The following is a 27,367-nucleotide window of genomic DNA, read 5'->3' on the forward strand; positions in this document are numbered from 1 at the left end:
TCCCATCGCCACATGGACATTGCATAATGGATGAGTTTGTGGTGTCAGAGGCAGCAGGTGTTCTAACAATAAAAAAAGAGCCGGTTATTGTTTGAGCCAGCATCTCCCCGCCGCATGCCCTGTGAACAAAACCTCTCCTGTATCTGGAGCAGCAGGGAAAAATAAAAGCAACAGACCAATTGCCACTTTACCGCATTACAATCTTAATTGGATGTTCCAGAAATAAATTCATGTGGGTTTTCACCCCAGCTCTGTTTATGTAGAAATTGATTAGTGATCCCATTTCATCTAGAATTGCATTGTTTGTCACAGATAGGTGCTGTTGGCAGATCAATTTTTTTAAAAAAATAATTACTTCCAGTTATTGCATCAGTGTGTAAATTTGTGCTCAAAAGGAACCACCAGCAAGGTAATTGCTTTCAGACTTACTTTTCTGATGGCTAAAGCCTTCTCTGTATACGTCGGCCACTGAAAGCTAAGTATATTGTTTGCTATTGCTAACAGATTTCAGAGGGAGCAAGAATGCAGATGAAAAAGAAATCGCAAGCATTATTATATATTTCTTAGCCTGAGGCCCAGTTTATGCTCTTCTGTCTGCAGATGATGTAAAGATGGCCTTCTGTGTGATATGGGTGGTGCAAGCAGGCTCCTCTATGCTTAATTTATGTGATCTGTTCTCACATTTTCCAGGGCAAACATGTGGTTTGCCTTGTTGCTTCATATCTCCGATATCAGAGAGGGCTGAGTGAGCCGAGAATTCCCATATTGTGAACCATGTGCTTCAACCCTAAGAGAGGGGATGTTTTGAGATGAACCATGGCAGAACCTGAAAACAAAAGCTCACCATGGTTTGTTTGTTTGTTTTAATCACTTTATTTGACTTGTGTAACTTCTGTCCCTAGGAGTTAAGTTTTAAGTACAAAAAAGAAGTATAGTGAGAACCGTAGTATAAAAGGAAAGGAAAATAACAGGGCCATTAGTTGGATATTTACTGGTAGCAGCAAGAGTTTGGAAGGGTTTGAGTGGAATTCCTTTGGTTAAATTGGTACAATAAAGTGTGGGAAATTGCCCTTGCTGAAAAACTTTGCACAAAAACTAGGTATAGCAACAGGACAGAAAAACAGGAAAGAAAGAAAGAAAGAAAGAAAGAAAGAAAGAAAGAAAGAAAGAAAGAAAGAGAGACACATTTACGGTGAAATGGTGGAACTTTCTTGCTTTTACAAATAAAATGGATTATTATTATTATTATTATTATTATTATTATTATTATTATTATTGAATTTATATACCGCCCGATACCTGGGGGTCTCAGGGCGGTCACAGAATAAAATCAAAATATAAAACCACAGAATACATAATAAAAATAAAAACAGCAACCCAATACCCTCCCCCACAAAAACACATTTTAAAAGGTCATCAGATCAACCAAAGGCCTGGTTAAAAAGGAACATTTTGTATTCTTATGCATATCCCTACAGCAAGAGGAGCTGGAAGCTTGCTTTTTCTTTAAAACACATGAACTTTCCCACATATTCAGATACTCCTTAGAGACCCTGCTTCAGACCCCCCTACCCTCAGGTGGGTGAGGACCTGAGAGAGGACCTTGTTCAGTTTGGGGCACTCTTGCTTGGTGCTGAACTGGAAATTCTTCTGGAAAGGCAGAAATCTTTTTACTTCCTAAGGCCTTTTCGTTCCTGAGTCTTAAAGCACTGTTTATAACCGAGGTCGGCAACCTAAGGCCCATGGGCTGGTTCTGGCCCATGAGCTTCCTGGAACCGGCCCACGGCCATTCTGTGGATCGGTGTGGGGATTCTGTCAAGAGCGCCGGAAATAGTTTGAGTGCACGCATGGGCGCGCATGCTCCGGTCCACGGAGAGGTCTGCCGGGGAGTGGACCGGACCGGCCTCAAAAAATGTTGCCGACCCCTGGTTTATAACAAGGCTTGCCAATGTGGTTCCCTCATAATGTTGTTGGACTCCATCACCCACCACGCCTAGCAAGCATGGCCAGTGGTTGGGCATGATGGGAAGTGTAGTCCAAATGTTTTTTTGAAGGCACAACATTGACTAAGCCTGGTTTTTACCCTCCCCTGCAAAAATCTCCCAGGTCCTGATCCAGATTGTCCCCCCTGGGTGTTTCTGAAAGAAAAATATTGCACTGAATGAAAACAGCAACATAATTAGTATTCTCGCCCAGAGAATTCGAGTCAAGCAAGGGTAGAAGAAAGGAACAATTGATTCCATTTTAGAGAATGAAACCAAAGCGGTTTCCAAAAGATCACACAAGAGGTTTGTGGTAATGGCATACAATAAATACCAAAAACATGCTCCTTTATTCCAAATTACCACCAAGTATTTACTGCCAAATTACAACCAAGCTATTGTGATTCAGCAATACTGGTTAGAGGAAGGGCCCCTCAGGAATCGGAAATAATGGTGTATTTTATCTACTTGTTGTATGGTCATCTTTTCAGATGGCTTTATGGGAGAGGGGATGAAATTGAGCAGGGACAAATAAAGTGATCTTCTGTGGAAGCTTACTTTTTTGCAAAGTCTCCCTATAAATGGACTAATTTTGTGTGGCAAGCAACCTAATTCTCAAAGCTGTTCACCAGTAGAAATTGAGCAACGGGAGCTCACCCCGCCGCGGGGATTCGAACCGCAGACCTTCTGATCGGCAAGTCCTGGGCTCTGTGGTTTAACCCACAGCGCCACCCGCGTCCCTTACTTCATAGTAGTTCTGTTGAATAAAATGGAAGAGTTTCAGGGCCTTTTCAGGCTCCCGGCTGCCCAGGCGTACTCTAGGGTTAAACCGAGAAATCTGTGGATTTCAACCTCTCAATGTCTTCAAGATACGGTAATCTGTGGAACTATTTTACTGTACTGTAGTATTCTCTAACGAAAAAGCCATCTTTGCTTGAGGCCGAAATGCATCTGTTTTGACTGTTTTGCTCTAAACAGAGCCGTATGGGACCTATTTAGCGCAAATGAGCAGATAAATGGCTGTTTTTATCAAGCACAATCCCCGTATCCTTTCTAGGACAAACGATCTCTTCATGGCTGTGTTTCACATAATGCAATCCCCTTCCTTCCTCGCTTGCTATCCATCTCATGTAGAAACCAAATAATTGCCTCCAGGAGCAAGCCAAGGTCTCATTAAGCTTTGGCACTGCCCAGTCACTTGGCTTCCAATATGTGGCGGGATAGGAAAAATTTCACCTGGGGACATCATCTGCTTAGTTATTTGTAACCTTTGGCTTTCCCCCTCCCTTCCTTAAGCTGTTCTGACACCTGGGGCTTGTTAGGCTAATGCAGTGGATCATGTCAAGCCTCAGTAATATGAACTGATGCATACTGACAACAATTGTGGTAATATGGCTTTGTTTAGCGGTCTGGCTTTTGGCGTTGATCTGGCTTATTGATATAGCTATCTGCGTTGTATTATATATAACTTTATTGTTTTTATTGTTGCTGGAAGCTGATTCAAGTGAGTAATGGGGCAAATTTAGAAAGGTATCCGTTTTAAAAATATGTCATTTTAAAAGAACACAGATAAGTGAGCTCTTTGGCTCTTACTTCAGTCTCTGGACCCCAGAAAAAAAGATAGAGGAAACTGGGTGTGTGTGTGGGAATCCATGCGTCAAACCTAGAACTAGGAAGGATGTCTCCTGCACTGCCAATCCTCAAACATTCTCCACTCTTCCACTCAGTGGTGATGGTGGGAAGTACGGTGGTACCTCGGGTTAAGTACAGTCATACCTTGTGTTGAATGTGCTTCAGGTTGAGCGCTTTTGGGTTGTGCTCCGCGGCAGCCCGGAAGTAACAGAGCGCGTTACTTCCGGGTTTTGCCACTCACACATGCGCAGACGCTCAAAATGACGTCACACACATGCGCGGAAGCGGCAAAACGTGACCCGCGCATGCGCACCGTCACATCTTATGTTCCATTCAGGATGCAAACTGGGCTCTGGAACGGATCCCGTTCGCATCCCGAGGTACCACTGTACTTAATTTGTTCCGGAGATCCATTCTTAACCTGAAACTGTTCTTAACCTGAAGCACCACTTTAGCTAATGGGGCCTCCTGCTGCCGCCGTGCTGCTGGAGCACGATTTCTGTTCTCATCCTGAAGCAAAGTTCTTAACCCGAGGTAGTATTTCTCGGTTAGCGGAGTCTGTAACCTGAAGCGTCTGTAACCCGAGGTACCACTGTCTGATGTCGAACTCAGGATGAAAGGGAGAAGCGTGCTAAGAGGAAGGCACGCTTGGCAAACCCTCACCATGATCAACACCCTATGTCCCCACTGCGGAAGGATGTGTGGATCCAGAATTTGCCTCCACAGTCACTTACGGACTCACTGTTAAGACCGTGTTCATGGAAGACAATCTTACTTGGGTACGAGTGATCTCCAAAGAAGAAGAAGAAAGATGGGAAATCTAGTTTTCCCATGGGATCCTCCATATTTTCCCCACACCCTATCACTCTGTTAACCAGCAAGAAAGGAACAATTTCCCCTCCCCATCAATACAGTTTTGGTGCTCCTTTGGTCATACACAAAAGCAAAGCCCCCAGTGTCACAATGGGTCAGTTAGTGTGTCTGGCTGTTAACCAGCTGGTTGGTGGTTTGAGCCCACCCAGGGATGGCTTGGGCAGAATTCCTGCATTGCAAGTTGTCTCCACCTCCACTCTTCCCTTTCATAGAATTGTAGAGTTGGAAGGGACCCCAAGGGTCATCTAGGCCAGCCCCCTGCAATGCAGGAATCTCAACACGTGTTGGTCTCCCATCCAATTTGAAACCATACCGGAGCCTGCTTAGCTTTGCGAATGTGCTGGCAGTTTTATTGCTGCACCGCTTGGGGAGATTGAGATGTACAGTAGAGACAGGCAGCAGTGGCGGTGGGCTGAGGTTGGAAGTTCTTTTCCCACTCAGGATTTTCTTATGAGCCAAAGAAGATGTTTTGGGTGTGTAAAACTTGCCTCTGATTTTGAGGTGGGATTTCTTGATTCCAAGACGGAATCCGAAGAGCTTCACTATCATGTCTACCGGTACTTTTCCAGCAGGTTTGATGCAGGCCGTACTCTGTTCCCCTTCAGGCTGAAGTTCCTCACCCCTGCATTCGACTGAGTTTAGTCTCTCTGTGCTCAAATGTCTTTGTTTTCCTTGGTAAACACACATTTCATGTATGTCAACTAACAGCAATAGAATCATTCCATTGCCAAGACTGAACACAACCTCTTTAAAGAGGAAAATGTAACAAAGATGATGGAATCATACCGTTTGTTGTACGTGTGTAGATGACAAATTACATTGAGCTTTGGTTCTTTGATTTTAATCATGGTATCACATGAAAAGCAGCCTCTTCCTGTTTTTCTACGTTTTATAAATCTTATCAAAGACTTGGCGAATAGCTCAGGCATCAGAAGTGAATGAGATATGCTTGTGAGGTTCTGTGTGCTCTTAAAGAGGCTGCAAGGGCAATGCTTGCTTCAGCTAGGAATTTGAGCAGAAGGCTTCCCGTTTGTTCCCCTGGTACTGCACTGCACAAATGATTGGGTAAATTGTCAGCTCTGCATCCTGCAGCTCTCTCCAAATCATCACCCTGTGTGTTAAGCATAGGAGGGATGGAGTGCAAAGGTGCCACAGGGCCAAGAGTGTAGCATCATTTAAAGATGTTGTGTGTGTGCGGAATGGATGCTTCTGCACTCTGAGCATTGGGAAAGTGGACCTGAATAACTTGTGGCTAACTTGATTCAAATAGATTTAGATTTGGGGTCATTTGCTTTGGAAAGGTTTCACTTTGCGTCAGGGAATTTTCAGCAGCCCTAGAGCAGGAGTGGGGAACCTGTGACTCTCTGGAAGTTGCTGGAATCAAATTTCCATCATTCCCAACCACCATTGTCAAGGGTTGGGGATGATGAGAGTTTGGGCCCTTCTAGATGTTGCTGAACCACAGTATCCCCACTCCTGGTCTGGAGAATGATGTAATTATCATCCTTATTTGACTTAGCTTTAGTAAGCAAAGCTAAATACAGTGGTGCCCCGCAAGACGAATGCCTCGCAAGACGGAAAACTCGCTAGACGAAAGAGTTTTCTGTTTTGGAGGTGCTTCGCAAAACGAATTTCCTATGGGCTTGCTTCGCAAGACGACAATGTCTTGCGAGTTCCTGCTGGGTTTTTTCCTCCCCCCCCTTTTCTAAGCCGCTAAGCCACTTATCAGCTGATCCGATCAGCAGATAAGCCGCTAAAAGCCGCTAATAGCGCTAATCCACTAATCCTTCAATGTGCTTGCTTCGCAAGACGTAAAAACCGCTAGACGAAGAGAATCACAGAACGGATTCTTTTCGTCTTGCGAGGCACCACTGTATGTGGAAATGGCCACATTTGCCCAGTTATTTATTTGTGTTTGGTGTCCATTCATTTTTGCCAATGAACTTGTGAAATGGAAAATATATATATATGTGAAATGTAAAGCACTGGAAAATTCTCAGGGGAAAAGTTCATTGAGTCATACCCGAGCTTTAATTACCGTATTTTTCGCTCTATAAGACACACTTTTTCCCTCCTAAAAAGTAAGGGGAGATGTATGTGCGTCTTATGGAGCGAATGCAGGCTGCGTGGCTATCCCAGAAGCCAGAACAGTGAGAGGGATTGCTGTGCAGCGCTCCCTCTTGCTGTTCTAGCTTCTGGCTTAGCCCCTCTGTCCCTTCCCTCACCTCCTGGAAAATCCCCCAAGAGCCGCGCTCCCTTTCACAAGCCGCGTGGAGCGTGCTTTTCCCCAAGGAGGGAGAAGGGCAGCCTTCCATGCACTCCACGCAACTCGTGAAAGGGAGTGTTCAGCAGAGCCTGGGATGCATACAGGCTCTGCTCAGCGCTCCCTTTAAAGAATATTTTTTCCTTGCATTCCCCCCGTCTTATGGAGCGAAAAATATGGTACCTCTACAAAGTAAAATTTATTTTTTATAGTTTTCTCAGAAATGGGGCTTCCTGGTTTGTATTTTCCAATACTCTTTGTGTAACAACTGTATATGATTTATTTGGGCACAGATAGCCCTTTGAGTATTTATTCAAAGTCCCCCAAAAAGTGGTGTGAACATGCTCTTGGTCACATTTGTAGACATGGGATCTTCAACTGAAGGGCAGTATATACAAATTTAATTAACAACAACAATAAACATAGGAAAGAGCCTACCTACTTTATTAGATGTGTTAAAATGTATCATGAGTTGGCAGATCGGTATTTTGGGGATTGTATATAATAATTATAAATTGCATGAATACAGCTTTTCAATTTGTCTTTACCAAATGATGGAGTACTGCAAATTTGAATGAAGTGTTAGGTCAGTGTTTCCTAAAGTGATAAGGCTGTATCCAATTAATTCATATTCAGAATAGTAGACCCACTGAAGTCTTACATGGGATACAGTGTATAAGCAGAAAATAAATTTCTAGGCTGTGACTAAGGCTGTTTCAGAAGTGCCAGAAAATATTGAGCTGGAGTGCTTTATGATGAAGTTCGTTTTTGTTCTGAAAACTGTCCCAAACCCTAAGATTTGATGGACTAATCCCCACCTCCTTCTTTTACAGCAAGTTACGGGGAGAACCTTTGGTGATAAAGATTTTCGATCTGGATTAGAAAACGGTGTTCTGCTGTGTGAGTAAGTAAAACTGCACCTTGAACTATGAGTTTTAAGTTCTTTTTGTGAAGTCCTCGTAATAATAGCTATAGCGTTCAAGTTATCTGTGCTTTGGAGATAGATTTGAGGAAGAGTCACACAACCATTTTTTGTTCGTTTGCTTCTTGTCGAGTTTGGTTTGTTGACCTGGCTTTGGGAATGTTTCGCCAGCTGCCTAGATGGCCCCCTCGGATGTGCTAAAAAGCACATTGTGCTATGACTTCCTAGGAAGAAAAGTTACTTTCCCAGACATTATAGTACAGACCTGCTGTTAGGAGTCATCCGACCTCAAGCCAAAGGAAACTTCTTGTGTGGAGCACCTCCAACTCAAACAAGTGTAGCCAAAGCAAACAATTGAGGCTCGTCATCAAATGTGTTGCATGCTTAGGAACTGGATGGTCATGGTGGGTTGTCCAAGCGTCCTCCAAAGTATACATGCACATCTGGTGGGAACGCTGCCATTCTTGATGTAATATACCTCTTTATGGAATGGACAAGGGAGGCTCTCAAATATCAGCCAATATTATTTAACATGCAGGCTTCTGCTGTTGCCTAGCAAGCATTCTTCACAGCTCAAGAAATTGGCCTTAGTGTGACCAGATAGTCCACCAGGATGCTTTGCTTTGTGTTAATGCATGACCATTTCCAAAGTTCTGTCATATTTAACACGGGCCGCCAGAAATGGATTACAGGATGGGGACTTGCAGGTAAAGGCTGACTCCATTCTCAAGGGTCACATTGAGTTTTGTGGGGCAAAACCTATCTACATTATTCTGCAAGTCATTCATTTATTTAGATTATTATTTTTTGTTAAAGTAAGTTGTACTCAGAGTAGTCTACTCTGAATATTACTCGCAAAAGGTATTATGTGTACTCTAAAATGTGCTTTGAAATGTATTTTGAATGAGAACTGCATCAGAACATTCGAGAAGTGCAATAACTTGTGCACAATTAAGTTCTAGTCTGCTCATTATACTGGGACAGGCATAGGCAAACTCCAGCCTTCCAGATGTTTTGAGACTACAGTTCGCATCATCCCTGACCTGTTAGCTAGGGATGATGGGAAGTGTAGTTCCAAAACATCTGGAGGGGCGGAGTTTGCCTATGCCTGGACTGGGAGATCAGAGCCGGCCCTACTGTTAGGCAAAGTGGGGAAACCATTACAGGAGGTAAACACTGGATGGTAGCAGAAAGCACAGCCCCCTTGCTGTTTCTCCTAAGCCCCCTGGGCATTCCCTCTCTTTTCAAGGACAGTGCTATGTATGCCACATGGCATTTTCCATCCCACCCCCTTAGCTTGCTGTCTTGGGTGTTGTGGAAGATGCTACTCCATCACCACTAGTGAGTTAAGATTTAACTTCCAGTCTAGTTAATTTCTGTATGTGGAATGAGGACAGGGCCGAGCAGCTAAAGTGGCATATCTCTGACGCTACCTGCCCCTAACACGCAGTAAGTTCAGTTGTGGGAGTGTAATGGCAGGGTGCTACTTCACAGGCCTGAGGGCAAAAGGTAAAAGGTAAAGGACCCCTGGAGGGATGTGGGTGGTGCTGTGGTCTAAACCACAGAGCCTAGGACTTGCCGATCAGAAGGTTGGCGGTTCAAATTCCCACGACGGGGTGAGCTCCCATTGCTCGGTCCCTGCTCCTGCCAACCTAGCAGTTCAAAAGCACATCAAAGTGCAAGTAGATAAATAGGTACCGCTCCGGCGGGAAGGTAAACGGCGTTTCCATGCACTGGTTTCACCAGAGGTGGCTTAGTCATGCTGGCAACAGGACCCAGAAAAACTGTCTGCGGGCAAACGTCGGCTCCCTCAGCCAGTAAGGCGAGATGAGCACTGCAACCCCAGAGTCACTTGCGACTGGACTTAACTGTCAGGGGTCCTTTACCTTTACCTTTTAAAGGACCCCTGGATGGTTAAGTCCAGTCAAAGGCGATTATAGGATTGCGGTGCTCATCTTGCTTTCAGGCTGAGGGAGCCTGTGTTTGTCCGCAGACGGCTTTCCATGTCATGTGGCCAGCATGGCTAAACCGCTTCTGGCACAACAGAACACTGTGACGGAAACCAGAGTACATGGAAACGCCATTTACCTTCCTGCTGCAGCGGTACCTATTCATAGAATCATAGAATCATAGAATCATAGAGTTGGAAGAGACCACAAGGGCCATCGAGTCCAACCCCCTGCCAAGCAGGAAACACCATCAGAGCACTCCTGACATATGGTTGTCAAGCCTCTGCTTAAAGACCTCCAAAGTAGGAGACTCCACCACACTCCTTGGCAGCAAATTCCACTGTCGAACAGCTCTTACTGTCAGGAAGTTCTTCCTAATGTTTAGGTGGAATCTTCTTTCTTGTAGTTTGGATCCATTGCTCCGTGTCCTCTTCTCTGGAGCAGCAGAAAACAACCTTTCTCCCTCCTCTATGTGACATCCTTTTATATATTTGAACATGGCTATCATATCACCCCTTAACCTCCTCTTCTCCAGGCTAAACATGCCCAGCTCCCTTAGCCGTTCCTCATAAGGCATCGTTTCCAGGCCTTTGACCATTTTGGTTGCCCTCCTCTGGACACGTTCCAGTTTGTCAGTGTCCTTCTTGAATTGTGGTGCCCAGAACTGGACACAGTACTCCAGGTGTGGTCTGACCAGAGCAGAATACAGTGGCACTATTACTTCCCTTGATCTAGATGCTATACTCCTATTGATGCAGCCCAGAATTGCATTGGCTTTTTTAGCTGCCGCGTCACACTGTTGGCTCATGTCAAGTTTGTGGTCAACCAAGACTCCTAGATCCTTTTCACATGTACTGCTCTCAAGCCAGGTGTCACCCATCTTGTATTTGTGCCTCTCATTTTTTTTGCCCAAGTGCAATACTTTACATTTCTCCCTGTTAAAGTTCATCTTGTTTGTTTTGGCCCAGTTCTCTAATCTGTCAAGGTCGTTTTGAAGTGTGATCCTGTCCTCTGGGGTGTTAGCCACCCCTCCCAGTTTGGTGTCATCTGCAAATTTGATCAGGATGCCCTTGAGTCCATCATCCAAGTTGTTGATAAAGATGTTGAATAAGACCGGGCCCAAGACAGAACCCTGTGGCACCCCACTAGTCACTCTTCTCCAGGATGAAGAGGAACCATTGATGAGCACCCTTTGGGTTTGGTCAGTCAGCCAGTTACAAATCCACTGAGTGGTAGCATAGTCAAGACCGCATTTTACCAGCTTCTTTACAAGAATATCATGGGGCACCTTGTCAAATGCCTTGCTGAAATCAAGGTAGGCTACATCCACTGCGTTCCCTTCATCTACCAGGCTTGTAATTCTGTCAAAAAACGAGATCAGGTTAGTCTGACATGACTTATTTTTCAGAAATCCATGCTGACTATTGGTGATCACAGCATTCCTTTCTAGGTGCTCACAGACTGTTTGCTTAATGATCTGCTCCAGAATCTTCCCTGCTATTGATGTCAGACTGACTGGGCGGTAATTATTTGGGTCCTCTCTTTTCCCCTTTTTGAAAATAGGGACAACATTTGCCCTCCTCCAGTCTGCCGGGACTTCGCCTGTTCTCCAGGAATTCTCAAAGATGACTGCCAGTGGTTCTGAGATCACATCTGCCAGTTCTTTTAATACTCTTGGATGCAGTTCATCTGGCCCTGGAAACTTGAATACATCTAAAGTAGCCAAATATTCTTGTACTATCTCCTTAGTTATTCTGGGCTGTGTTTCCTTTGCTGAATCATTTGCTCCAAATTCTTCATCTACTTGCACTGCTGTGTTTTTGAACTGCTAAGTTGGCAGAAGCTGGGACAGAGCAACAGGAGCTCACCCTGTCATGGGGATTCGAACCACTGACCTCCTGATCAGCAAGCCCAAGAGGCTCAGTGGTTTAGACCACTACTCTTGAGGTAGATTAGGGTGGCTGAGAGTGACCTAAGGCCCATGGTCATGGTCACCCAGTGAACTTCATAGTTCTCTCACAGCTCTCTAACCTATCTCATAAAGTTGTTGTAAGGAGAAAGTCATGCATGCCACTTTGGGCACCTTCGAAGAAGGATTGGATATAAAAGTCCATATGGATGTGTCCGTCACTGTACTTCCCCGTGTTACCAAATACGTGCATGACGAACTGAAAACTATATTTGAAAACTAGAGGTGTGGCTTGTCTTGCAGCTTTTATGTTTTCTCTGTCTCTAGTCGTACATTTCGTCCTTGGCTAATAGTGCCTTTGGTAGAAAAGTGCTTAATTAACAGGGAATTAAGTTACCGCTCAGCTCATGTTGCCCTATTAATCCCAGTCTAACCAATTTGTGGACCTTTAGTACAAAAGAAGAGGGGGGAAATGCCTTGCTTGCTTGCAAATACCCTTTGTCTGACCAATGAGGTTCACAGACCTGACTTACCCTGGTGGAGATTGTTCCGTTGCACTCTAGCGTGAGTGTGATCGCCTCTTGTGAATCCTGCTTGCCCGGGGTCTAGTGTTCCTCAGTCAGCCATCTGGCAACCTTGACAAGCAAACCCTATCATTTAAGTGCAGAGGTGGACAGAGAACATCTTGGCAATTGTGTTCGGTTGCCTGCCCCTTTCCCAGGGACATGTCTGGGAAGTGGTTTGACCATTGCATTGCTGAGGTAATTGGAGTCACGCAGGGTCAAACCTGTAAGAACCCCACCCTTTCCTGTCTGGAGCATTAATGGGTGGGGCTGTGTGCACAATCAGTGGCATCTGTCTAACTCCAGTCACTTATCTTTCCTTCACAGTTGGGATGCGGGTGGTGCTGTGGTCTAACCACTGAGCCTCTTGGGCTTGCCGATTGGAAGGTGGGCAGTTCAAGTCCGTGCGACGGGGTACGCTCCCATTGCTCTGTCCCAGCTCCTGCCAACCTAGCAGTTCAAAAGCACACCAGTGCAAGTAGATAAATAGGTACCACTGTGGCGGGAAGGTAAATGGCATTTCTGTGCGCTCTGTCAGCTGTCACAGTGTCCTGTTGCACCAGAAGCAGTTTAGCCATGCTGGCCACATGACCCAGAAAGCTGTCTGTGGACAAACGCCAACTCCCTCAGAAAAGCGGAGATGAGCACCACATCCCATAGTTTCCTTTGACTGGACTGAACCGTCCAGCGGTCCTTTACCTTTACCTACCTTCACAGCATTAAAAGCAACTTACCATTTTGTGCTTTGCTACAGTTATCAACGTTAGAAAATAGCAACATGTGCCTCACCCCAGTAAAAAATGGTGCATGTCTGGTTTTAAACTGGTTGATTTTCTCAGCAAAACTCGTGCATGTGGCGTCTAGGTATGGATAAGTGCTCCCCTTCCATGTAAGGCTCATAGATTTCATATTCTTGAACCCTGAGGACAAAATGAGGGGCAGACTGAATCCTGTTGAGAAAGAACATTCCAGAGGTTATGATGCTGGGGAGATTAAAGTATTCATACAGCTTTTATGGGCATGTAAGAGATGTTCCTCCCTCCGTTGTATGATTGTGATAGTGTTACCAGAAAGGAAAGGCACATTTGCTGTCTCAAATGTAGCCTCAAAAAAGTACGTCACTTGTAACCCCAAGTTCAAATGATCTATGACTTTAACAATTGCAGAGTAATTTATATTAAAACTATATTCACTTGTGCTTATTTTGTGGTTTGCTTCACACTGATGTTCTCGTTTGTTTGTGTGATATATGCGCTTCCTGTTTCACTGTTAGAGGCTTTTTTTAAAAAAAAATATACCCCTGATTAGACCAGATCGTGCTTTGTTTTCACTGCACTGAGAGATGGAAAGCGATGTCTTGTTTGCAACTGGTGTGCATGAGGGAAATCTGAAGGGACTTGAAGAAAGATTAAAATGGAGCGTGGTATTTTGGAGCTCTTTTCCCAGCTAAAAGCAAGCTGGTTTGGGTTTGTGGGTGCTCAGACTAGTTGAAGGCTGGCCAAAGTATATGCAGCCAGGTTTAATACACCTGCAACTTGCTTCTGTTGAAACTTTTCAGTGTAAGGGAAAGTTGAAGAGATGGTTCTTACTATTACGTTCCATTCTATGGTCCAGATATCTCAGTACATAATACACGAGTCTCTCATCAAATCTGTCTTCAACAAAAATATGTGTACATGGTGACTTGGAAAGGAATGTGCGTATTATAGTAACAGGCTGGGTAAAAGGAAGTATGCCATAGATCTGAAAGTGTGAAAACCTTTTTTGAGTAGCCGTTCTTCTTTTTGGGTTTAAAGCAACACTTCTGTTTTTCATAACATTACTCGTTTCAATTGCTAATGCAGCTGTGCTCAGGCGCTAAGCTCTTTCGTTTTTTGAAGGAGTGATTTCATGGCTTCTGGCACAGTGGTTTGGATTGACTAATACTGCGTAAAGCAATTTTTTTGCAGGAGCTGTCTTTGTGTGCCAGAATAAGAGGCAATTCCCATTGAGTTCCTTTTTAGTTTTGCTTAAGTTAGTGGTGCTGTAGAACAGATTGCAGGCACCCAGAGTCTTGCTGGTTTTCTTCATGCTGCAGCTGAGCCAACACTTCTTTTCCTGTGTTTTCCTCAATCAATAGTGGCATGTATGAAGCCTAGTTTCCCCTGCTCACTTCTCACATTGCTGTGCAGAACACTGCGGATGGACGTTTGGGAAAATGACTTCTCCGCATCAAACTCTCTCCCAAACTTCAGTTTGTAGTTGCACTTACTTCATGTATTGGTGCCACACACGGTGCTCTTTCCTGCTCCTGGTCAACATAACTGTTCTTCTTTCACTTTTCTAAATTACAAGGAGCATAGAATAATATTGCTGTGATTGCATTAGTGTAATAAATGTATTGTTGCAAAAGTCGTGTGCCACCCCCCGCTCTCTGCAAGATTCCAGGCACTCACCCAGGGTCTGTGTTCCTGTGTAGAATTGAGACTGTCATAGATTTAAGAAATAGGTTTATTCACCTGTTTACACCTTCAGTCTGCATAGAGGGAATCTGGATTTTACAGCCTGGTTGTTTCAGGAGGGGCTTGTCCCCCATAGCAGTACAGCCCTAGAGTCTAAGGCAGGCATGGCCAAACTTGGCCCTCCAGCTGTTTTGGGACTACAACCCTGACCACTGGTCCTATTAGTTAGGGATGATGGGAGTTGTAGGCCCAAAACAGCTGGAGGGTCAAGTTTGGCCATGCCTGGTAAGGCATCTCTCACAGCCAGCCTTCAGCCAGCCTGCCCAAGATGGATCCCAGTCTTTCTTCTCCCTTCTTCTTCTCCTCAGAACACCTTGCTCCAAAAACACTCTTTTCCTGACAACTCACACCCAGTTACAGTGGTAACCTTCCAAACCCCCAGTCTCTGTTTACACCTCAGGGCAAGGGGGTGGGGTGGGTAGGACAGCATTGCCCTGTATTGTTTCTTAATGGCCCTAGCTTGGCCAGGTTGTTCTGCATAGGCTAGCTCAGGAATTCCTCTGCAGCTTGTATTTCTCCTTTCGCATCACAGATAATCATAATCCCACCATTTATTAATTTCTAGGCTTGGGGGGTTTCCCCCTCCCAATCTATAACAATATTGACTGTAATGTTGGATATTTAAAATAATAATAATAACAATTAGGAAAAAGGCTAAGGAATATGCATTTCAAGTTGTGGGGAGGGGGAATTAGGTAGTATTGCCCCTCTCCATCTTTCTAGCTTTCCAGGTTCTATGGCTTTATTCCTCTCATTTCCCCAGATGTCAAAACATCACAGTGCATCCACTCTTGGCTCCCTGTGTAGTAGTTAAGAGCGGTAGACTTGTAATCTGGTGAACTGGGTTCACTTCCCCACTCCTCCACATGCAGCTGCTGGGTGACCTTGGGCCAGTCACACTTCTTTGAAGTCTCTCAGCCCCACTCACCTCACAGAGTGTTTGTTGTGGGGGAGGAAGGGAAAGGAGATTGTTAGCCGCTTTGTGACTCCTTCGGGTAAATAAAGCGGGGTATGAAATCCAAACTCCTCCTCCTCCTCCTCCTCCTCCTCCTCCTCCTCCTCCTCCTCCTCTTCTTCTTCAGAACCCTCCTTGCTCCTTTCTGCAACAAGTATTCTGACCCTTTTACTTTACTGTCTCAGTAAACACCCCTTTGTCTGGGAAAGGTCTGGCCCATTCGTTGTTGTTCCCTTCCATGTACATTACAAGCACATGCCACTCTCTAGACTATAGTTCCGGAAGTGGCATAGGGCAGGCTGATCTGTGCAGAAGACCATTCTGTAGTATTGTGGCAATCTAGTCTAACCACTGTTGTCAGTTTTTCCTGCCCACCTGCTGCAGCTAGACGGACTGGACCTGCTGGTAAATGTTTGAGCAGCTGTTTGCAATTGCAACCGTTTGTTTTAAAGCAGTAATTCTCTGTTAATACCAAGTAGTCTCTTTAAAAGGCGTTAAAGAAGTGATCAAAACACCCCTTTTAGCAACACCCTTTAAAAATGAGAATTCAGAGAGATTGGAATGAGCAGAAACAAATGGCCAATTTAAAGTCTTGCTTGAATTACAAAAACCAGTAGGTACAGCTGTAAGTTTTAAAGTAAAGTATTCTATTTTCCTCTTCTCTGGAAAGAAACCTTCCTTGTAAGATCTTATGGCTTGTACAGTGTAAAGGAAGTGATTATGACAGTGAGGGCTATGATACTTGTTTTTTAATGGATTTTATGAATCAGTGCGAATGGGGAGTGGAGGAGCTAGCTAATACCCAATGAGCAGGATAGACCAGTGGTTTGGTATCCTATCTTTCAAATAATGCCAGAGACGATCAGTTCTATGTTTATGTTTCCATTGTGTCCTATTATTTTCCTCTTCAATGCTCCAAACGTCACTACAGGGCGGAAGATATTGCCACGGTTTATTCATTTGGGGTCATGTCAGTTGTGAGAGAAACTGGTTTATAGAACCAACTACAGAATTCAGAGTGGCATTTGCTTTCCAAGATGTGCTAAGTGTGCATTTGGTGTGCTGATCGCTTGGATGTAATAATTTTGCAAGTACCCCCAACTTTGAAAGGCTTTCCCGGTCATTTATGGGAGTTTTAAGTTTATTTGGTGGTAAAGTGTATATCCTCCACCAGGGCCAGGGCCTTCTCAGTGATGGCTCCGACCTGGTGGAATGCTCTGTCCCATGAGACCAGGGCCCTGCAGGATTTACGGTAACTTCCTTCCGCAGGGCCTGTAAGACAGAGCTATTCCGCCTGGCTTTCAGCTTGAACTTAGCCTGATCTTTTATTCCCCTTCCTTCCTTCCCTCCCCCTCCCCTTTTTATGAAGATTACCCACTCTGAGAACCCACAGCTAATTCTCCCCTGGTCTGCGCACTGGCCCAAAGAGGACTAATTTAGCCAGCTAGCCCTGGTGATCCTCTAATGTTTATTGGATGGATTTCCCCCCTAAATTGGTTTTTGAATTCTGAATTTATTGTTATTCACGTTTTATACTGTATTTTATGCTGTTTTTTGTTGCATCAGTTAAATGTTTTAAATTTGTTGTTAGCTGCCCTGAGCCTGGTTTTTGAACCGGGAAGGGCAGGGTATAAATAAAAATTTATTATTATTATTATTACCGTACTTAATTGGTTAATTAGTCACTGCCTAAGATTAACAATAGCACTGCGATGTACTTATGCAGCTAGGGGAGTTTGTTGTTTTTGCTTTGTGAGTGCATAAACACACACACACACACACACACACACACACACACACACACACACACACACCAGGTATTTTGCCTTTATGGAATGAATGTGAGTGACCCATGCCACAATGTGACAAAAGGCTAGCGATTTCCTGTGGTTTACAGTGCTGTATATTCTAATGCCAAACCATTATCGGCTTCTTGGATTTGGCTTGCGTCTAGCCTGGGAGGGAGACGTCGAGTCTCATTAAGGACAGAGATCTAAGTTCAGGCAGGGACATGGGAGGCTGTTTTTGTATCAGGCCGGAGTTGCAACCTGCTATGTTTTTATTGTTCAAGATGTAATGAGGAACAAATATTATAGTTCGGTATGGGGTCCGTGACCAAAGCGACAAGTAGAAGGTAGTGCATCAAGTGAGAGCTATGCAAAGTTGCAGCTGGAATAACCTTCTATATAATATAGCTAGAGGAAAGGAATAACTTTTGTCGAAAGCTGGGATCCCACAAAGCCTCGGACATGCTTACTGGAATGTGTGACCCCCCCCCCACTTTGAATGGCAGACCCCTCTGCTTTTGAAATTCTGGTCAGTTTCAGAAGTCACCACACTGCCCCAAAAGCCGCAAGGGAACTTCTGTTGTGCATTTTTTTCCTGTACAACAGGCCTAGGTAAAGGTAAAGGACCCATGGGTGGTTAAGTCCAGTCAAAGGCGAATATGGGGTTGCGGCACTCATCTCGCTTTCAGGCTGAGGGAGCCAGCGTTTGCCCACAGACAACTTTCCGGGTCATGTGGCCAGCATGACTAAACCGCTTCTGGTGCAATGGGACACCGTGACGGATGCCAGAGTGCACTGAAACGCTGTTTACCTTCCCAACTCAGTGGTACCTATTTATCTACTCGCACCAGTGTGCTTTCAAATTGCTAGGTTGGCAGGAGCTGGGACAGAGCAATGGGAGCTCACCCCATCATGGGGATTCAAACCACCAACTTTCTGATTGACAAGCCCAAGAGGCTCAGTGGTTTAGACCTCAGCGCCATCTGTGTCACAGCAGGCCTAAGACGGAAATCTCATGCATTTTTACATGGGAGAAAGAATAAGAATATTTGAACCTAGTTGTACTTCTTTCTTTACCCCACCCCCATATAAATCCTGCAGAGAAAGAACTTACCTTTTGTCAAGTAAACTTTTTGAAGTTGCCTTTGTTAATATATTTTCCCACATTTTTGTCCAGGTACCTGAGGGCAGTGAATATGTCTTTTTATTCTCTCAGTACAGTCATGTGGGGTTACATTAGGAACATAGATAGTTGCCTTACACTGAGTCACATCATTGATCGATATAGCTTAGTATCCAATCCAAACCAAATAACTTTATTGTGCTAGCTATTGGCCATGACAAATCTGAAACAAAAATAAATGCACATAAAGGGATACCGTGCCACAAATAATAGTCTTTATTTAGATTTCTGTGTCTCCCTTACAGATGTAGCTTAGTATTATCTACACTTATTAGAAGCAGCTGTCTGGGGCTTCATTTCCCAGCCCTGGCCCTAGTTATTGGGTTGCTGGGGGTTATTGGGTTGTTGTTTTTATTTTGATTATATATTTTGTGGTTTTATGTTCTGATTTTGTTCTGTGCACTGCCCTGAGACCTTTGGGTATAGGGCGGTATATAAATTCAATAAATAAAAAAAATAAAAATTAGTTAAAGGTAAAGGGTAAAGGGACCCCTGACCATTAGGTCCAGTCGTGGCCGACTCTGGGGTTGCGGCACTCATCTTGCTTTATTGGCCAAGGGAGCCAGAGTACAGCTTCCGGGTCATGTGGCCAGCATGACTAAGCCGCTTCTGGCGAACCAGAGCAGCGCACGGAAACACCGTTTACCTTCCCGCCGGAGTGGTACCTATTTATCTACTTGCACTTTGACGTGCTTTCAAATTGCTAGGTTGGCAGGAAAAAATTAGTTACCTGAGATTAAATCTGGGACCCTCTGCATGCTGCTGAGCTAAGGCCTTTTTACAAGATTAGGTTTGTTTCAGAGAGAGAGAGAGAGGGAGTGTAACTGGCTTGGGGCACCCAGTGCGCTTTATGGACGAATGGAGCTTTGAATCTGGGTCTTTGCAGCCCATTCCTCTCATTACGACAGCACAGAACCTAACAGTGACCTCACCTGCCAGCCCTTTTTGAAATCAAGGCACCAGTGTTTGCCCTCTGCATGTTTGTTGTATTTTCTGTAGGAAGTAAACCTTGTTTTATTTGCATCTGAAGGGTCCAATTTGCTTTCGTTTCTATTTGACTTAAATGTTGAAAGACCACACAGAAGACTCTTAAATTTTAGTTTACTGCTTTCAGTGAATAAACAAGTATTTTTATTTTATTTTTTAAGAAAGCCAGCCTGCATTGAAAGAAAGATGCCAAAGAATAGCAGCTCTATTCTGACGCCTCAGGCAAAGAACTGAATAGGGAGAGGTTTTTCTTTGCTGTCTTCCTCTTCCTCATAAGCTTGGGTCCCTAATCATTAATAGAGGTGGTCTAACCACATTTTTCATTTCCCCCCACTGCAAGCCCAGATCCTTTCCTCTCTCTTCCCCTTCACCTCTTCCTTAACCTTCAATGGGGCCAATGCAAACATTTTTAAAAGATTTATTTCAAGCAGCTTCTGACATTTGGCGTTTGCATTAAGACCTCCAGGATTCGCTTTTGTGCCTATGTCTGAAATGCAGGAGGAAATCCTGCAATCAAGTTTCATAGTTTGTGCATCCTTAAAATTCTGCACTCTCTCTCTCTCTCCCCCCCTCTCTGTTCCCCTTTCTTCAATATTTTCCACTGTGGAAAATTTAGGCAGTGAGTGGAAGTATCCGCATTAACTCTGGAAATTCTTAAGTCAGGAAAATATTACTTGGTGTTGTTGTCATTATGCTGGCCTGGAAGAAAAATGTTTAAATGCTAGGTGAACAGGCTCTACCACTTGCAAACATATATAAAGACAACATATATAAAGACAACTATGAAAAGGGTTGGAACGAAATAAAAAGAAATCTAGATATATGGGGAAGAATGAACTTATCGTGATTAGGCATAATTGTAGCCATTAAGATAAACACATTGCCCAAAATGTTATTTTTGTTTCAGTCAGTAAGTAACACATCATACTTCAAAAAATGGCAAAAGGATATCTCAAAATTTATATGGAAAGGGAAAAACCAAGAATAAAACATAAAATATTTACAGATATTAAAGACAGAGGAGGTTTCTCCCTTCCAGATTTCAAACTATATTGTGAAGCTGCATGCTACTTGGATCCGAGATTGGATTAAACTAGAAAATACTATCTGATTAATTTTAACCTTATGCTTCAATAATCAGAATTCCCTGTCCCCTTGGATTCTACTGAGCATTGCACTCTGCATTTTTGATGTCCCAGACACAACAGTGAATAATATCCTTAATTTTGTGTGTGTGTGCCACAATTCTGCAGTTCAGAAGAAGCACAAAATGTGGATGTGCTTCATGAGGACCTTCGCATTCCTTTTTTTTTAAAAAAGGGGGGTTTCTAGTCCTTATGGCTGAATGCACTGACTCTGAAAGTCTATGCTTGCTGATATCCTAGAAGCCAAGTCTGAGATTTCCAGTAGGGCATTGGGCTTCAGTGTATACAGTAGGTACATACGGTGCCTTTTTGGGGGTGTGTGCAGTGGTACGCATGCCCCTAAACATTTTGTGAATATAAGTTTGGCCTCACTGAGGGGTAGTATTTCAATATGAGTAGGAAATGAGAGTGCCCCTAAATATATATATATATTAGAAAAATAGCACAGGGTACATAAGAAAAAGACCTGCTAGTTTAGACTAAAACCCAGCATCCTATTTTCCACAGTAGCCAGATGCCTAGGCAAAGCCTGCAGAATAGCTCAGTCAGCTGAGCATGAGACTCTCAAGGTTGTGGGTTCGAACCCCACGTCGGGCAAATAGAATCCAGCATTGCAGGGGGTTGGACTAGATGTGGTCCCTTCCAACTGTACAATTCTATGGTTTTGTTATTCTACATAGGACATGAGCGCAATCAAATTCTCCTGCTTATGCAAAGCCATCATACTCTTCTTTATTAGCACGAGTATGTCACACCTTCCCTTCAAGGAGCTTGAGGTGGTGTACATGGCTCTCCCTCTCTCCTTTTTTATCCTCATGACAAGCCTGTGAAGTAGGTTAGGCTGAGATCGACAGTGGCTGGCCCAAGTTCACCCCAGGAGCTTCATGGCTGAGAGGGCATTTGAATCCCAGTTTCCCAGATGCTACAGGGGTCAGCAAACCTTTTCAGCAGGGGGCTGGTCCACTGTCCCTCAGACCTTGTGGGGGGGGGGCTGGACTATATTTTGGAAATATATATATATATATATATATATATATATATATATATATGAACGAATTCCTATGCCCCACAAAAAACCCAGAGATGCATTTTAAGTAAAAGCACACATTCTACTCATGTAAAAACACACTGATTCTTGGACTGTACGCTGGCCGGATTTAGAAGGCGATTAGGCTGTATCCGGCCCCCGGGCCTTAGTTTGTCTACCCATGTGCTAGTCCAACACACAGAACTAGTAGCCTTATTCTCCACGATTTTGTCTAATCCCATTGCCCCTCCCCATCTTGATCAAAACCAGAATCACAATGCACAGTGTTTTCTCGTTTTAAACAGGTTGCAGAAGTAACCACCTTTTTCTTCGTGCGCAGCTTTTGGAGCCATTGGGTTAATACTTCTAGTGCAGAGTACATAGTCCCGTGTGTACCAAATTATAGTAGGTGTGCTCATTGCAGCTGTCAGCTGATAGCATGAAACTGGGAAGATGTCAGTTCTCATGGTTTGCATAATGGGTGTGTTAATCAACATGGGGCACGGGAATCCCCACTTGAGTCTCCCAAACTATAATATCCCTGGCCCAATTCAATTAAAATATGTGTATAAAAGTTATATGTAACAAGGGGACCCGCACACTGGTCTTCTCTTTCCTACATCTGGTGACACAGACATCACATGCAAATTGTCTGCAAATGTTAAGCTTGAGTAGACCCAAGCCATTTGGTTGTTAACTTACATAGATCTGGGAAATTACCCAAACTCTTCAGGCCCTGGTAAGCTTTATTATTTTGGAAGCTACTGTGAAATCTTTCCCTTTCAGGGTTTTAAGGGATCTGTTGCTGTTTAGTCGTTTAGTCGTGTCCGACTCTTCGTGACCCCATGGACCAGAGCACGCCAGGCACTCCTGTCTTCCACTGCCTCCCACAGTTTGGTCAAACTCATGTTCGTAGCTTTGAGAACACTGTCCAACCATCTCGTCCTCTGTCGTCCCCTTCTCCTTGTGCCTTCAATCTTTCCCAACATCAGGGTCTTTCCCAGGGAGTCTTCTCTTCTCATGAGGTGGCCAAAGTATTGGAGCCTCAGCTTCAGGATCTGTCCTTCCAGTGAGCACTCAGGGCTGATTTCCTTCAGAATGGATAGGTTTGATCTTCTTGCAGTCCATGGGAGTCTCAAGAGTCTCCTCCAGCACCATAATTCAAAAGCATCAATTCTTTGGCGATCAGCCTTCTTGATGGTCCAGCTCTCACTTCCATACATCACTACTGGGAAATTAAGGGACCTAAGCAGTGCTATTTTTCTAGAAAAAAAGAGGTGAATGCCTCCCTTGAACGCCTCACCATGAACGCCTCCCTTGTTCTGTTATAATGGCAATGGCGCCCACTTGAGAGGTGCCGGAACAGCGGTCCATTGAGTTCCAGCTGGGGGGAAAAAAGCCCTGGATCTAAGTGATCTTCCACACACATCACTTGTAGTGTTAGCAGCTGATTGATCTGCAGATCACACATTCTCACATTCCTGCTCACTCCAGTTGTGAGCCATGATGGTTAGGTGCTGGGAATGGAAGGAAAATACCCTGAAGGTCTTCATCACATCCAAATCCCGAATGATTACTGTTGTTGTTATTATGCTTGATATTTCCCCACTCATGCCTCCCATCAGTGACTTAGATAAAGGTCTTGGGACTCAATATTTTAAAGGTAAGGGAAACCAAGATCTGATGTGAAGTGGCTGAGCATCAGAAACACCCCCCTTACAAGTGATAAATGAGTGGAAAAAACCCCAATAGTGGTAATCAGGGGCTCAGGATTTAGAAATTTATTTCTGTGGTAGGAGCTAGCTGCTAGACAAACCTAAACCTTCCATAGACTGAAAAATGACCCTCTGATCTTGGGAATTTAGCTCAAAGGGATATTAAGCCCGCAGTCTCTCTCTCTCTCTCTGAGAACTTAAGCTTTGAAATCTCTTTAACAATGGCCATTTCATTCCATCTCCATTTTTAGAGACACACCCGATTTCCCCCCCCCTTCATCCTTCCCATTCTTTTGCCTCCTCATTCCTTGTCAATTTCTTGGCCACACCTCTTTGTCGTTTCTCCCCTTTATTTATTTAAAATATTTATAGCCCTTCATCCATGGCAAAACCAAGGCGGGGTGCAACAAACAATACAACCATATAGCAACAATCTAACTTTTTTTTTTAAAAAATGTAATGATAATCAGATTAAGGCAGCTGAAAGCTGTCAACTGCTGAGCGGGTTAAGCAACCAAGGCTGAAACGCCTAAAAGGCTCAAGCGTATAAATACAGTGAGATGCGCTCTTCTAGATATATGGGTACCAAGCATCTTAGGGCTAATATTCTGGCAGCCATATTCTGCTTCAATTGAGTTCAGCTCCTGAGCAGCCTTCAAGAGTAGTCCCAGTTGGGAGGTGACCAGAACGTTGATCAGATGTCTCGTCCAAATGTCACCAGTGGAAAAATCCAGAAATGATCTCTGTGGGATGAATTCTCTCCATGCAGGCATTGCAACCTTTGGCAGTGTCCACCACCGTGCCATGAATTCTGTGGGTAGAGAATTCATAATCCACCTTCGGACCCAGAGCTACACATTGTGGCATGCATCAACCGTTCCAGTTTGTTATGAAGGGAACATGCAGATCTGGAATGGGGAACCTGTGATCCTTCTGTTGTTGTGAGATTTCCATCAGCCCCAGTGGGGGTGATGGGACTTGTAGTCCAACAACATTTGAGGGGCTACAGGTTCACCAGTCCTGCTACATGGTTTCCATCAGGGCCTTTTTTTCAGCCGGAACTCAGGTGGGCGCCATCGCCCCAAAATGGCAGGTCATTGTGTCTCAATGGGAGGAGAAACTACATATCCGTCGGGTTCTTCAGGCCTTCAAAGTGCTGGTCTGTGCGCAGCCTCATGGGGTTAAGGAAGAATAAATTCCACATAAATGCAGAAAGCAATGAGTAGGATTAGGAGAAGGCCTGGGATGGCAGATATCACGACGTTGAGCAAAAGCCAGTGGTTCCTCTCTCCCACACAGCCGTTGAGCCACATGCAGTGGTGATCAAATCCACACATACATCCTTGTTGCAGGTCCCACGGTGCTTTGATGTCACATTGACATCACAGATGTGACAGTGGAGGTTTTCAATGACTTGAGCATGCTGGCTTCAGTTGAAAAAGAATGAGGGAGTTTGTTCACGGTAAGTTCTGGCACCTCATTTTTTCTAGAAAATCAGCACTGGTATCCCTTCCTTACTCTTTTTTCTTGCACCAACGTCCCTTCAGTTCCTTTTAAAAGTTGAATTGAGGGTGAGGCAAGGGAAAGGCAGACAGGGAGTGAGTGAGGTGAAGGCAGTCTGTAGTGGGAAGATCAAGGACTCCTGGTTGCTCCCTATTTTATAGGGGTCAGGGAATCACATGACCTTCTGGCCTGCTGGTATAAATCAGCTCAAGTGTGGCCAGTCTCGCTGCATTTCCCTTCTTTGACCAGAGCCAGCCAGTTGTGTACAGGTTGAATCCATGCCTCAAATTCCTCAGGCCTCCACTTAAGTACGCACTGCAGCTTGAAGCTCTTGGCAGACCTGGAGATACCGATCTGAACTTAAAACAATAGCGCTTGCAGGCTTACGTAATTTTTGTCCCAAGTTAATAGTCTCAAGGTTTCCCTGCTGTCTATGCTGCGTTAAGCGTTCTCACCGACCGGGAGAAAGCAGTTTGCAAGTTGAGTCTTCTGACTGATCCTTCATCTGACACACTCCTTTCTCGTGACAGGTTGCTGAATTCCATAAAGCCTGGTTTGGTCAAAAAGATCAACAGACTGCCAACTCCCATTGCAGGACTGGTAAGTATCTTGTGGCTGAGACGTTTTGGTTGTCTTGTTTACATCCTGGTGTTGTGGCGGCCGTTTTCTCCAGAGTAATGCAAGCACACCTGCCTTATTAAATGTGTGCAGCGGTAGTGAAAATTCACATTGCTATTTATGAATCTTGGATGATTCACATTGCTATTTGTGAATCGGATGCATTCCGATTAGGATCTGAACATTTTAAATCACAGAGTATTTTAAAAATATATATATGACTGCTTTGGACTTTTTGAATGCACTGCACCCAGGGTCCCGTTTTTATTTTGAGTGCACCCTGATTCCTCCTGCATCTTCTAAGAAAACTGTGTCTTAGAGCTAAATTTAGCAGAGGCTTTATTCTTTATATGTTACATAATTATTATTCTTTTTTTGCTGATTTAGAAACTGTATCTTGACCTATTGTTTGTTTAAATTGTTGACCATTTACTGAAGAATAATGTGGTGGTTCTACTGATTTTTCAAAAAAACAAAGGCAGTGGAACAACCTTTCCCAGTTAGAGCCCTGTTCAGGTACACTCCATTCACACATACAGCAAATGCATGGGGTAGGGAGTCGGAAATCATTGGCAGAAATCATTTCCTGAGGTCAGGAGGTGTACTCCAAATCTGCTCACCTCTATATCGGTCTGTGACGTTGCGCACAGGCAGCCCGTGCCTCAATAGTTTTCCGGCATAGGGGTGGAGGTACACCACCTCACCCCTACGTCATGGCCAGCTGCATCACCTGTGTTGAGGGACAGCCCCAGCCAATCAGCCATCAGGGTGGGAGTGGCCGTGGGCCATTTCATCATGGTGCAGCCGGATGGCTCCCTCTTCCTTGCCTCTTCACACCCTCTTCTAATGCGTTGCTCTGATTTCACCTTGCTATGGCAGTTGTCGGTCGCCATGTTGTTGGGGCTAGGTAGGGATTTTTTCCACTTGGCAGAGTGGCACCTGCCATTTGGTTTTCGCCTACCCAGTAGCAATTGCCTGGGTCAGGAGGTGTACTCCAAGTGTCAGACAGAGATGCCTGAACAGGGCTGTAGAGAGAATAGTAGATGCATTTCAAGGTTTACACATTTTTGCTCTGCCTGATGCGGTAGCATTGCAATGGCGAATATGATGTCATTTCAACAGGATAGATTTAGGGTTGGGAAGCAGACACAGAGCAGCACAGCATGAAAGGCCTCTGGGCTGATATGTTGATAGAACGTAAAGTTGAGAGTGGGCATGAGACATGAAGGAACAGCCATCCATTTTGCTTAAGGAGGATATCAAGGGAGATGGATGAAGTTGTAAGGATCTGTGTTCCGAGACAGACACAGTGGTGGCATGACACAGGTCTTGGAACACAGATTTTGTAGCAGGAAAATGAAACTGAACCCCTTTCCTGCCCTCGAAACTGTTGTCCTCCTCCTCGCCAATCACGTCTCCCCATCAACCATATCTCTCTTACTTTGCCCCATGGAGCCTGGCCGAGAGAAACGTGGTTGAGTGAACAGTTGGAGAAAACAGATGCAATTGGCAGCGGAAAATTTGAGGTGTGTCTACTGTATATTGTTCCTTCCTGAAGCTTTGTAGCAGACATACGGGTATGCAACCATCCTATCACGTTGGGGCTTAAGGCTTTGGATGTTGTTCAGATGCCTGATTATCTTCTTCCAAAGCAACTACTCTATTCCCAACTCAAGAATGGAAAGCGAAATACCGATGGACAGCAAAAGTGGTTTAATAAGGCTCTTGAGGCAAATGTCAACAAATGTTGTATAAACACTGATAACTGGGAAACATGGGCCTGTGAGCGCTCCAATTGGAGAACAGCCTTTACCAAAGGTGTTATGGACTTTGAAGAAGCACGAACTTAGGAC

The 27,367-nt window shown here is 44.4% G+C and overlaps 1 protein-coding gene across 11 annotated transcripts in view; it reads left to right on the plus strand.

Moving 5' to 3' along the window:
• Positions 1–27,367, plus strand: part of LIMCH1 (LIM and calponin homology domains 1) — a 216,150-nt gene that overhangs the window by 69,305 nt on the left and 119,478 nt on the right. For all 11 annotated transcript variants that reach the window (XM_082237995.1, XM_082237988.1, XM_082237993.1 and 8 more), the window contains exons 2-3: positions 7,584–7,654; positions 25,427–25,496. In XM_082237995.1, coding sequence (XP_082094121.1) covers positions 7,584–7,654; positions 25,427–25,496 — 141 coding nt within the window. The remainder of the gene's footprint in view (positions 1–7,583; positions 7,655–25,426; positions 25,497–27,367) is intronic.

This window comes from Podarcis vaucheri (genome assembly GCF_965113315.1).
Source record: "Podarcis vaucheri genome assembly, chromosome: 9".
Taxonomy (NCBI): domain Eukaryota; kingdom Metazoa; phylum Chordata; class Lepidosauria; order Squamata; family Lacertidae; genus Podarcis; species Podarcis vaucheri.